General features: G+C 59.5%; 1 protein-coding gene across 2 annotated transcripts; it reads right to left on the bottom strand.

Annotated features, from left to right (window-relative positions):
- Nucleotides 1–1,467: 1,467 nt before the first annotated feature.
- Nucleotides 1,468–12,390, bottom strand: MRPS16 (mitochondrial ribosomal protein S16). Of its 2 annotated transcripts, none has more exons than XM_038421755.2 (4): nucleotides 12,251–12,390; nucleotides 3,216–3,246; nucleotides 2,569–2,829; nucleotides 1,468–1,757 (listed from the first exon to the last, which is right to left on the bottom strand). In XM_038421755.2, the coding sequence occupies exons 2-4, from the start codon at nucleotides 3,226–3,228 to the stop codon at nucleotides 1,642–1,644; spliced, it is 390 nt and encodes a 129-aa protein (XP_038277683.1). In that variant the 5' UTR covers nucleotides 3,229–3,246; nucleotides 12,251–12,390; the 3' UTR covers nucleotides 1,468–1,641. The 2 variants fall into 2 exon arrangements, with proteins under 2 accessions (XP_038277683.1, XP_043361790.1); XM_043505855.1 differs by lacking the exon at nucleotides 12,251–12,390 and adding an exon at nucleotides 12,130–12,160 and having other exon boundaries at nucleotides 3,216–3,249.
- Nucleotides 12,391–12,454: the final 64 nt, after the last annotated feature.

Below are 12,454 nucleotides of genomic sequence, written 5' to 3' on the forward strand. Positions count from 1 at the left end.
TTTTACCTTTGTGGATCTGGGCCTAAGTAATTGCAGTTTGACACACATGAAAGATGCATCCGATGAAGTGAGCTGTAGCTCACGAAAGCTTATGCTCAAATAAATTTGTTAGTCTCTAAGGTGCCACAAGTCCTCCTTTTCTTTTTGCGATTACAGACTAACACGGCTGCTACTCTGAAACCTGTTAGGATATAGATATTCAGGCCTGTCTGTAAAGGCCTATACTCTAAGAATTTAGGTGTTTTCTTATCACTTGGCTAGTTCTAGAGGTATAAAAGAAAAAATCAAAACCACTGTCTGACTGTATAAGGCCTTTTCTCAGTGCGACAGTCTGAGGCCCTGTTCTTAGGCTAAGGTCTCTGGCTAAGCAACAGAGGCAGCCATAAGCTGGGAAACGACCGGTCACCTCCTCACATCCCAACCTAGTCACATTGAAATCAGGTGCTATGGGGCTGTTAGGATACAATCCTGTCCTGATAGTGCCTGTCGCCTCCAGAGAAAGGGAAGTGCCTCGAAGATGTAAAAGGAAACTTAGTTTGAGAGCATCCTTCCTGGCAAGAACTTGCATATCAATAGCTGGGATGTGAAATCCTCACTTCTGGATTGTTTTGTCATTATAGTTCCCACTTTCCTATTGTTTGTCTGTATAATCTCTGTCTCGTTCTGTGATTGTTTCTGTCTGCTGTATAATTAATTTTGCTGGATGTAAACTAATTAAGGTGGTGGGAAATAATTGGTTACATAATCATGTTACAATACGTTAGGATTGGTTAGTTAAATTTCAGGAAAATGATTGGTTAAGATATAGCAAAGCAGAACTCAAGTTTTACTATATAGTCTGCAGTCAATCAGGAAGTGAGTGGGTGTGGGGGGAAATGAACAGGGAATGGGGGTGGGCAAATTGGAATCATAGAATCATAGAATCATAGAATATCAGGGTTGGAAGGGACCCCAGAAGGTCATCTAGTCCAACCCCCTGCTCAAAGCAGGACCAAGTCCCAGTTAAATCATCCTAGCCAGGGCTTTGTCAAGCCTGACCTTAAAAACCTCTAAGGAAGGAGATTCTACCACCTCCCTAGGTAACGCATTCCAGTGTTTCACCACCCTCTTAGTGAAAAAGTTTTTCCTAATATCCAATCTAAACCTCCCCCATTGCAACTTGAGACCATTACTCCTCGTTCTGTCATCTGCTAAAATGTTTGGCTAAGGGCAGGAATGGGAACAGGGACACAGGTGTAAGGCTCTGTGGTGTCAGAGCTGGGAAGGGGGACACTAAGGAAGGAAACTGGAATCATGCTTGCTGGAAGTTCACCCCAATAAACATCGAACTGTTTGCACCTTTGGACTACGGGTATTGTTGCTCTCTGTTCATGCGAGAAGGACCAGGGAAGCAAGTGGGTGAAGGAATAAGCCCCCTAACAATTTGTGTCAAAAGAAGAAGTAATTAACAAATGAGGACAATCAGAATCCTTGTCTGAGGACTCCTAAAGCCTCAAAATACTTTAATGTTCTTATGAAATAATTCACATCCACTATCGTTTCTTTGCCTGTAGTAAATATATTGTCCCTTTTAGTTGGTACACTGCTCTGATCATTGTCTGTACCGTAATCTTTTGAGTAATTCAGTTCAGATAGATGTTATCAGTCACCTGGAGTTTCTTCCTCAGAAGCTGTTATGGCTTTCAAGGCTCTTCTCTTCCTTAATCTTTCTGCATTTGTGATTGTCATAGGATGCAATGGGAAAAATCCAGAAAGACCTGAAAGAAAGATTATTTATGTTTATAGCTGGAGTTGCAATATTACTGTTCTAGACTCACTGATTCAAAGGCTAGAAGGGAGCGTTGTGATTATCTCGTCTGACATCCTATATAACACATGCTATAGAACTTCCCTAAAATAATTCTTAGCGTATATATTTCAGAAGAACATCCAATCTTGAGTTAAATTGTCAGTGATGGAGAATTCACCACAATCCTGGGTCAACTGTCCCAATAGTTAATGAGACTTAAGAAGTGAGAGTAATTGTCTGTCTCACCAACCCTCTAGTGGCTTGAAGTGCCTTTTACTGCTGCCTTGGCCAGCTCAGTGTCTCCATAAATGAGACCCGTCCCATTTCCTCAAAAAGAACAGGAGTACTTGTGACACCTTAGAGACTAACAAATTATAGCTCATCTTAATTAGCCTCTTACAGTTTATATGACAACTCCCACCTTTTCATGATTCTCTGTATGCGTATATATCTTCTTACTATATGTTCCATTCTACGCATCCGATGAAGTGAGCTGTAGCCCACGAAAGCTTATGCTCAAATAAATTTGTTAGTCTCCAAGGTGCCACAAGTCCTCTTATTCTTTTTGCGGATACAGACTAACACAGCTGCTACTCTGAAACATCCCATTTCCTGTGGCCAAAAAAAGATGATGGCATATATACATATTCTCAAGAATTCATGCAAAGAAATGAAGAAAGTCTTTGGTACTTCAAGTATGCGGAGGATCACCAAGGAAAGCCTATTGTCTTTTAAGAGAAATAAGCAAATAGTTCAGATTGAAAAACACATTGAGTTACCTAGAAGTTTTTCAACCGGTTTTGTGACATGTGCTCCACAACCAATCCAGTGTTTGATTCTCTCGATGTTCAAGCCAACAAGCTTTTCATTGTGGCTATTTGGGAGTGGGTCATAGCAGCCCACTTGCTCCAAATACTTGCTGTCCCGTGCTCGCTTGTTATATGCGGCCACTATACGGAAGAAGGGTCTGTTGGCACAACCACCAAGAGCCAGTCGGATAGCTACGTGTCCTCCATGATAATTTTTCATAAGGAGATGAGCTGAAGGGAAGATCAACAGGTGTCACAATAGATTTGATTATAAACAGATGTGTATAGACATCTAGCCAAAACATTCCAAAGGCCTTAGAAAAAAGTTTGGTTTCATTTAAAATCAATAAAACTGCTGTAACTTTCCCTTACACAGCAACTATAGATTATTCTTTATGATGGAATCGAAGTCTGTACCCTGCCATGAGATTGAGATCTTAAAGCAAGTTATTGACAATAAAGACGACTGATTTGCTCTACCAACCCTTAAGAGAGTTTACCTGTGAAGGCTGCACATTCTCCACTAACTGTGATTGATTTAGAGGGATGCAGAAACTGGGGTCTGTCAGTACAACATGGTGTGCATGCAACCCTTAGCAAGCCCTGTCTGTACTTACCAAGGTGCACCATGATGGCCCTTGAAAGCCCCTGAAAGAGGAAAAAAAAACAAAACCATGAATGAATCCCCAGCCACTCCCAAACACAGAACAAGGGGCTAGCCCACTGCAGCTGTGCCGCTGTAAATGCTATAGGGTAGACATAGCCTTAGTTGACAGAAATGAGAACCTGAAAGTTATATACCGGACCCTCGCTACAACACGCATCTATATAACGCAAATTCTCATAGAACGCAGTCGCGGATCCCAAATTTAGTAACGGTCATTAACTTTCATTGTAACGCGGTCCCCACTATAACGCAGTACCCACTAGAATGTGGGATTTGGCATGGATCCCAAATCCCACATTCTAGCGAGGGTCCGGTGTAATTTGAAAATCCTGAGGGAAACATGGGAGTTTAGTTGCAAGCCCTGCCCTGGCCCCTGCAGATTCTGTCTCTCATGACCCATTGGCCATGGCGATCCTGGGAATGGAAGTTTCAAAGCACCTGCCCCCACTCCCACTTTTGTGCTTTGGGATTTAGATAACTTTCAACCTCTTAGGAGCACAGGCAAAATGAAAAGAATTTTTTTTTCCCCTGGTAGCCCTGATAGGTAGCAGCTTCACTGCCGCACCCTGCTTGCTTTTCTGTTTCAATAGCTTTGTTGCTAGGGCAATGCCAACAAATGCCACATGAGTACTTAAAATCACTTGTGATTTTAAGGTAAGAATTAGTTTCCACATTATATTGGTGTTCTGAGGATTTGGCATTCTATATATATATGATTAGGGCTGTCAATCGCAGTTATCTCACACGATTAACTCAAAAAAATCAATCGTGATTAATCGCACTTAGAATAGAATACCAATTGAAATTTCTTAAATATTTTTTGATATATTTTCAATACTGATTTCAATTACAACACAGAATACAAAGTGCACAGTGCTCACTTTATACTATTTTTTATTACAAATATATGCCCTGCAAAAATGATAAAAAACAGTATTTTTCAATTCACCTCATGCAAGTACTGAAGTGCAAACTCTTTATTGTGAAAGTGTAACAAATGCAGTTGGGTTTTTTTTGGTTGCATAACTGCACTCAAAAACAAAACAGTGTAAAACTTTAGCGCCTACAAGTCCACCCAGTCCTACTTCTTATTCTGCCAATTGCTAAGACAAACAAGTTTGCTTACATTGACGGGAGATACTGTTGCCTGCTTCTTATTTACAATGTCACCTGAAAGTGAGAACAGGCGTTCGCATGGCACTTTTGTGGCTGGCGTTGCAAGATATGCCAGACATGCTAAACACTCATATGCCCCTTCATGCTTCGGCCACCATTCCAGAGGACATGCTTCCATGCTGATGACGCTCATTAAAAAAATAATACGTAAATTAAATTTGTGACTGTACTCCTTGGGGGGAGATTTGTATGTCTCCTGCTCTATTTTCCCTGCATTCTGCATATGTTTCATGTTATAGCTGTCTCGGATGATGACCCAGCACGTTCATTTTAAAAACACTTTCACTGCAGATTTGACAAAATGCAAAGAAGGTAGCAACGTGAGATTTCTAAAAACAGCTATAGCACTCGACCCAAGGTTTAAGAATCTGAAGCGCCGTCCAAAATCTGAGAGGGACGAGGTGTGGAGCATGTTTTCAGAAGTCTTAAAAGAGCAACACTCTGATGTGGAAACTACAGAACCCGAACCACCAAAAGAAAAAATCAACCTTCTGCTGGTAGCCTCTGACTCAGATGATGAAAATGAACATGCATCGATTCGCACTGCTTTGGATCGTTATCAAGCAGAATCTGTCATCAGCATGGAAGCAAGTCCTCTGGAATGGTGCTTGACGCATGCAGGGACATATGAATCTTTAGCGCATCTGGCATGTCAATATCTTGCGACGCCAGCTACACCAGTGCCATGCGAACACCTGTTCTCACTTTCAGGTGACATTGTAAACAAGAAGCGGGCAGCATTATCTCCTGTAAATTGTAATCAACCTTGTCTGTCTGAGCGATTGGCTGACCAAGAAGTTGGACTGTGTGCGGGGGCTGTCTCTGGGTGTGGGGGGGGAGGAGAGGGGGCTGTCTCTGGGTGGGGGGGAGGAGCAGGGAGGTCTCTGCGTGGGGGAGTCTCTGTGTGGCGGAGAGGAGCGGGGGGTGTCCGTGTGGGTGGGTATCTCTGTTTGGGGAGAAGGAGCGGGGGGGGGGGTCTCTGTGTGTGGTTGGGTCTCTGTGTGGGGGGGGAGGAGCGGGGGGGTCTGTGTGTGTGGTTGGGTCTCGGGGGGGAGGAGCGGGGGGTGTCTCTGGGTGGGGGGGGAGGAGCGAGGGTTTATCTCTGCGTGGGGGGTCTCTGCGTGTGAGGGGAGGAGCGGGGGGGTCTCTGCGTGGGGGGGAGGAGCAGGGGGGGAGGAGCAGGGGGTGTCCGTGTGTGGTTGGGTGTCTCTGTTTGGGGAGAAGGAGTGGGGGGGGGGTCTCTGTGTGTGGTTGGGTCTCTGTGTGGGGGGGGGAGGAGCGGGGGTGTGTGTGTGTGTGTTTCGGTCTCTGGGTGGGGGGGAGGAGCGGGTGGGTCTATGTGTGTGGTTGGGTCTCTGGCTGGGGGGGAGGAGCGGGGGGTGTCTCTGGGCGGGCGGTGTCTCTGGGCGGGCGGGAGGAGCGGGGGGGTCTGTGTGTGTGATTGGGTCTCTGGGTGGGGGGAGGAGAAGGGGGTGCATCTCTGGGTGGGAGGGAGGAGCGGGGGGGTGTGTGTATGTGGTTGGGTCTCTGGGTAGGGGGAAGGAGCGGGGGGGGTCTGTGTGTGCGGTTGGGTCTCTGGGTGGGGGGGGAGGAGCGGGGGGGTCTGTGTGTGCGGTTGGGTCTCTGGGTGGGGGGGGAGGAGCGGGGGGGGTCTGTGTGTGCGGTTGGGTCTCTGGGTGGGGGGAGGAGCGGGGGGGTCTGTGTGTGTGGTTGGGTCTCTGGGTGGGGGGGGAGGAGCGGAGGGTGTCTCTGGGTGGGGGGAGGAGCGGGGGGGTCTGTGTGTGGTTGGGTCTCCGTGTGGGGGGGAGGAGCGGGGGGTGTCTCTGGGTGTGGGGGGGGAGGAGCGGGCGGTGTCTCTGGGTGGAGGGGTAGGAGCGGGGGGGTCTGTGCGTGTGGTTGGGTCTCTGGGGGGGAGGAGCGGGGGAAGTCTCTGGGTGTGGGGGGGGGGGAGGAGCAGGGGGGTCTCTGGGTGTGGGGGGGGAGGAGCGGGGGGTGTATCTCTGGGTGAGGGGGAGGAGCGGGGGGTCTCTGTGTGTGTGGTTGGGTCTCTGGGTGGGGGGCAGGAGCGGGGGGTGTCTCTGCGTGTGGGGGGGAAGAGCGGGGGGGTCTGTGTGTGTGGTTGGGTCTCTGGGTGGGGGGGAGCAGCGGAGGGGTCTGTGTGTGTGGTTGGGTCTCTGGGTGGGGGGGAGCAGCGGGGGGGTCTGTGTGTGTGGTTGGGTCTCTGGGTGGGGGGAAGGAGGGGGGGTCTGTGTGTGTGGTTGGGTCTCTGGGTGGGTGGGAGGAACAGGGGGTGTCTCTGGCTGGGGGGGAGGAGCAGGGCGTGTCTCGGTGGGGTGGGGAGCGGGGGTGTCTCTCTGGGTGGGGAGGGAGGAGCGGGGGGGTCTGTGTGTGTGGTTGGGTCTCTGGGTGGGGGGGAGGAGCGGGGGGTGTCCGTGGGTGGGGGGCAGGAGCAGGGGGGTCTGTGTGTGTGGTTGGGTCTCGGGGGGGGGAAGGAGCGGGGGGTGTCTCTGGGTGGGGGGGAGGAGGGGGGGTCTTGTGGTGGTGGGTCGTGGGTGGGGGGAGGGCGGGGGGGAGGTGGGGGGGGGAGGAGCGGGGGGGAGGAGTGGGTGGGTCCGTGCGTGTGGTTGGGTCTCTGGGTGGGGGGGAGGAGCGGGGGGTCTCTGGGTGGGGGTGAGGTGCGGGGGGGTCTGTGTGTGTGATTGGGTCTCTGGGTGGTGGGGAGGAGCGGGGCGGTCTGTGTGTGTGGTTGGGTCTCTGGGTGGGGGGCAGGAGCGGGGGGGTCTGTGTGTGTGGTTGGGTCTCTGGGTGGGGGGGGAGGAGCGGGGGGTCTCTGGGTGGGGGGAGGAGCGGGGGGGTCTGTGTGTGGTTCGGTCTCTGGGTGGGGGGGAGCGCGGAGTGTCTCTGTGTGGCGGGAGGAGCAGGGGGGTCTGTGTGTGGTTGGGTCTCCGTGTGGGGGGGAGGAGCGGGGGGTGTCTCTGGGTGTGGTTGGGTCTCTGGGTGGGGGGGAGGAGCGGGGGGTGTCCCTGGGTGTGGGGGAGGAGGAGCGGGCGGTGTCTCTGGGTGGGGGGGTAGGAGCAGGGCGTGTCTCGGTGGGGTGGGGAGCGGGGGTGTCTCTGGTGGGGGGGGAGGAGCGGGGTGTGTATCTCTGGGTGGGGGGGGAGGAGCGGGGGGTGTCCGTGGGTGGGGGGGAGGAGCGGGGGGTGTCCGTGGGTGTGGTTGGTCTCTGGCTGGGGGGGAGGAGCGGGGCGTGTCTCTGGGTGGGGGGGAGGAGCGGGGGGGTCTGTGTGTGTGGTTCGGTCTCTGGCTGGGGGGGAGCGGGGTGTATCTCTGGGTGGGGGGGAGAAGTGGGGGGTCTCTGGGTGGGGGGGAGGAGTGGGGGTGTGTGTGTGTGTGTTTGGGTCTCTGGGTGGGGGGAAGGAACGGGGGGTGTCTCTGGCTGGGGGGGGAGGAGCGGGGGGTGTCGTGTGGGTGGGGGGGAGGAGCGGGGGGGTCTGTGTGTGTGGTTGGGTCTCGGTGGGGGGGAAGAGCGGGGGGTCTCTGGGTGGGGGGGAAGAGCGGGGGGTCTGTGTGTGTGGTTGGGTCTGTGGGTGGGGGGGAGGAGCGGGGGGGAGGAGTGGGTGGGTCCGTGCGTGTGGTTGGGTCTCTGGGGGGGGGGGAGGAGCGGGGGGTCTCTGGGTGGGGGGGAGGAGCAGGGGGGTCTGTGTGTGTGGTTGGGTCTCTGGGTGGGGGGGAGAAGCGGGGGGGTCTGTGTCTGTGATTGGGTCTCTGGGTGGGGGGGAGGAGCGGGGGGTGTGTGTATGTGGTTGGGTCTCTGGGTGGGGGGAAGGAGCGGGGGGGTCTCTGTGTGTGGTTGGGTCTCTGGGTGGGGGGGAGGAGCAGGGGGGTCTGTGTGTGTGGTTGGGTCTCTGGGTGGGGGGGAGGAGCGGGGGGGTCTGTGTGTGTGGTTGGGTCTCTGGGTGGGGGGGAGGAGCGGGGGGGTCTGTGTGTGTGGTTGGGTCTCTGGGTGGGGGGAGGAGCGGGGGGGTCTGTGTGTGTGGTTGGGTATCGGGTGGGGGGAGGAGCGGGGGGGTCTGTGTGTGTGGTGGGTCTTGGGTGGGGGGGGAGGAGCGGGGGTGTTCTGGGGTGTGGTTGGGTCTCTGGGTGGGGGGGGAGGAGCGGGGGGTGTCCCTGGGTGTGGGGGAGGAGGACCGGAGGGGTCTGTGTGTGTGGTTGGGTCTCTGGGTGGGGGGGAGGAGAGGGGGGTGCATCTCTGGGTGGGGGGGAGAAGCGGGGGTGTGTGTGTATGTGGTTGGGTCTCTGGGTGGGGGGAAGGAGCGGGGGGGGTCTCTGTGTGTGTGGGTGGGTCTCTGGGTGGGGGGAGGAGCGGGGGGGTCTGTGTGTGGTTCGGTCTCTGGGTGGGGGGGGGAGCGCGGAGTGTCTCTGTGTGGCGGGAGGAGCGGGGGGGTCTGTGTGTGGTTGGGTCTCTGGGTGGGGGGGGAGGAGCGGGGGGTGTCCCTGGGTGTGGGGGAGGAGGAGCGGGGGGTGTCTCTGGGTGGGGGGGTAGGAGCGGGGGGGTCTGTGCGTGTGTTTGGGTCTCTGGGGGGGAGGAGCGGGGGGGTGTCTCTGGGTGTCGGGGGGAGGAGCGAAGGTTTATCTCTGGGTGGGGGGGAGGAGCAGAGGGGTCTGGGTGTGGGAGGGAAGAGCGGGGGGTGTATCTCTGGGTGGGGGGGAGGAGCGGGGGGTCTTTGTGTGTGTGGTTGGGTCTCTGGGTGGGGGGCAGGAGCGGGGGGTGTCTCTGGGTGTGGGGGGGAAGAGCGAGGGGGTCTGTCTGTGTGGTTGGGTCTCTGGGTGTGGGGGGGAGGAGCAGGGGGTGTCTCTGGGTGGGGGGGAGGAGCGGGGGGGTCTGTGTGTGTGGTTGGGTCTGTGGGTGGGGGGGAGGTGCGGGGGTGTGTCTGGGTGGGGGGGGAGGAGCGAGGGGGTCTGTGTGTGTGGTTGGGTCTCTGGGTGGGGGGGGAGGAGCGCGGGGTGTCCGTGGGTGGGGGGGAGGAGCGGGCGGTGTATCTCTGGCTGGGGGGGAGGAGCGGGGGGTGTATCTCTGGCTGGGGGGGAGGAGCGGGGGGTCTATGGGGGGGGCAGCGGGGTGTCTCTTGGGGGGGAGCGGGGGGTGTCTGGCTTTGGGGGAGCGGGGGGTGTCTGTGGGTGGGGGGGAGGAGCGGGGGGGTGGGGGGGGAGGGGGGTGTCTATGCTGGGGGGGAGGAGCGGGGGGTGTCTCTGGGGGGGGAGAAGCGGGGGGGTCTGTTTGTGTGGTTGGGTCTCTGGGTGTGGGGGGGAGGAGCAGGGGGTGTCTCTGGGGGTGGGGGGGAGGAGCGGGGGGGGTCTGTGTGTGTGGTTGTGTGTGGGTGGGGGGGAGGTGCGGGGGGTGTGTCTGGGTGTGGGGGGGAGGAGCGGGGGGGTCTGTGTGTGGTTGGGTCTCCGTGTGGTGGGGAGGAGCGGGGGGGTCTGTGTGTGTGTTTGGGTCTCTGGGGGGGGGGGGAGCGGGGGGTGTATCTCTGGGTGGGGGGGAGGAGCGGGGGGGTGTGTGTGTGGGGGGGTCTCCGTGTGGGGGGGAGGAGCGGGGTGTGTATCTCTGGGTGGTGGGGAGGAGCGGGGGGGGTCTGTGTGTGTGGTTGGGTCTCTGGGTGGGGGGGAGGAGCGGGGGTGTCTGTGGGTGGGGGGAGAGGGGGGTGTATCTGGCTGGGGGGGGAGCGGGGGGTGTTTTGGGGGGGAGCGGGGGGTGTCTTGGCTGGGGGGAGGAGCGGGGGGTCTCTGTGTGTGTGGTTGGGTCTCTGGGTGGGGGGCAGGAGCGGGGGTGTCTGTGGGGGGGGGAGGGGGTGTCTTTGGCTGGGGGGAGGAGCGGGGGGGTCTCTGTGTGTGTTGGCGGTCTCTGGGTGGGGGGCAGGAGCGGGGGTTGTCTGTGGGTGGGGGGGAGGAGCGGTGGGTGTCTCGGGGGGGGGGGGAGCGGGGGGTGGGGGGTCTATGGCTGGGGGGGAGGAGCGGGGGGTTCTGTGGAGGGGGGGAGCGGGGGGGGTCGGGGGGGGAGCGGGCGGGAGGGGAAGCGGGGGTGCTGTGGGTGGGGGGAGAGGGGGGGGGTGTCTGGGGGTGGGCGGGAGCGGGGGGGTCTGGCTGGGGGGAGGAGGAGCGGGGGGGTCTCTGGCTGGGGGGAGGAGGAGCGGGGGGGTCTGTTTGTGTGGTTGGGTCTCTGGGTGTGGGGGAGGAGCGGGGGGGGTCTGTGTGTGTGGTTGGGTCTCTGGGTGGGGGGGAGGAGCGGGGGTGTGTGTGTGTGTGTTTGGGTCTCTGGCTGGGGGGAGCGCGGGGTGTCTCTGGCTGCGGGGGGAGGAGCGGGGTATCTTGGCTGGGGGGGGAGGAGGGGGGTGCTGTGGGTGGGGGAGCGGGGGGTGTCTCTGGGTGGGGGGGAGGAGCGGGGGGTCTGTGTGTGTGGTTGGGTCTCTGCGTGGGGGGGAGGAGCGGGGGGGTCTGTGTGTGTGGTTGGGTCTCTGGGTGGGGGGGAGGAGCGGGGTGTGTATCTCTGGGGGGGAGGAGCGGGGGGTCTGTGTGTGTGGTTGGGTCTCTGGGTGGGGGGGGAGGAGCACGGGGTGTCTGTGGGTGGGGGGGAGCGGGGGGTGTATCTCTGGCTGGGGGGGAGCGCGGGGTGTCTCTTGGGGGGGAGCGGGGTGTGTCTCTGGCTGGGGGGGAGGAGCGGGGGGGTCTCGGGGGGAGGAGCGTCTCTGGGGGGAGGGGGGTGTCTGGGAGGAGTGGGGGAGTCTCTGTGGGGAGGAGGAGCGGGGGGTCTCTGTGTGGTGGTTGGGTCTCTGGGTGGGGGGGAGGAGCGGGGGGGAGAGGGGGGTGTCTCTGGTGGGGGGGGAGAGGAGGTCTCTGGGGAGGAAGAGCGGGGGGGGGGTCTGGCTGGGGGGGAGGAGGGCGGGGGGGTCTCTGGGGGGAGGAGCGGGGGGTTCTGGCTGGGGGGAGGAACGGGGGGGTCTGGCTGGGGGGGAGAGGGGGGGGAGAGGGGGGGGTCTGTGGGGGGGGGAGCAGGGGGGTGTCTCTGGCTGGGGGGGAGGAGCGTCTCTGGGGGGGAGGAGCGGGGGGGGTCTCTGGCTGGGGAGGGAGCGGGGGTGTCTGTGGCTGAGGAGGGAGCGGGGGGGGTCTCTGGCTGGGGGGGAGGAGCGGGGGGTGTCTCTGGCTGGGGGGGAGGAGCGTCTCTGGGGGGGAGGAGCGCGGGGTGTCTCTGGCTGGGGGGGAGGAGCGCGGGGTGTCTCGGGGTGGGGGGGAGGAGCGTCTCTGGGGGAGGAGGAGCGGGGGGTGTCTCTGGGTGGGGGGGGAGCGGGGGGTGTCTCGGGGGGAGGAGCGGGGGGGTCTCTGGGCGGGGGGGGAGCGGGGGGTGTCTCGGGGGGGAGGAGTGTCTGGGGGTGGGGGGAGGAGCGGGGGGGTGTCTCTGGGCGGGGGGGCGCGGGGGGGGTTTTGATGGGGGAGCGGGGGGTCTCTGGGCGGGGGGTGTCTCGGGGGGGGAGCGGGGGGGTCTCTGGGCGGGGGGTGTCTCGGGGGGGCGCGGGGGGTGTCTCTGGGCGGGGGGGGCGCGGGGGGGTCTCTGGGGGGGAGCGGGGGGGTGTCTCTCTCTCTCCCCCCCCCCGAGGTGTGTGGGGGAGGGCTGGGCCGGGGGGGGCATTCGCTGGCGCTGGGAGGGGCTCTGGCCCCCCGCCCGGTCTCCCCTGTGGAGGGGCCGCGGGGCTGAGGCGGCCCCGGCTCCCGGCCCGCGCTCGGTGACGTGGCGGTGACGGCGGCGGCGCGCGGTACCTGCTCCTCTCCCCGGCTCGCGCGCACGCGGGCTGAACCGCTCCGCCTCCGAAGCTCGCGGCTGCCCTGCGGGGACCGGGCCGTAGCGCGCCTGCGCCGTGCGTGCGCGCGTCTCGCGACGGCGTTTCCCAGCGGCCCCCGCGGGAAGTCGCTGTCTGGGGGCTTCTCCCGTCCGCCACTGCGCGGCCCTAGCGCGCTGGGAGG

The sequence above is a fragment of the Dermochelys coriacea genome, chromosome 11 (assembly GCF_009764565.3).
Source record: "Dermochelys coriacea isolate rDerCor1 chromosome 11, rDerCor1.pri.v4, whole genome shotgun sequence".
NCBI lineage: Eukaryota > Metazoa > Chordata > Testudines > Dermochelyidae > Dermochelys > Dermochelys coriacea.

Excerpts from the sequence above, each read along its gene's own strand:
- MRPS16 (XM_038421755.2), bottom strand. Across the intron at positions 1,758-2,568 it reads ACCGGTTGAAAAACTTCTAG|GTCTTTCTGGATTTTTCCCA; the intron begins GTAACTCAATGT and ends TCTTTCTTTCAG.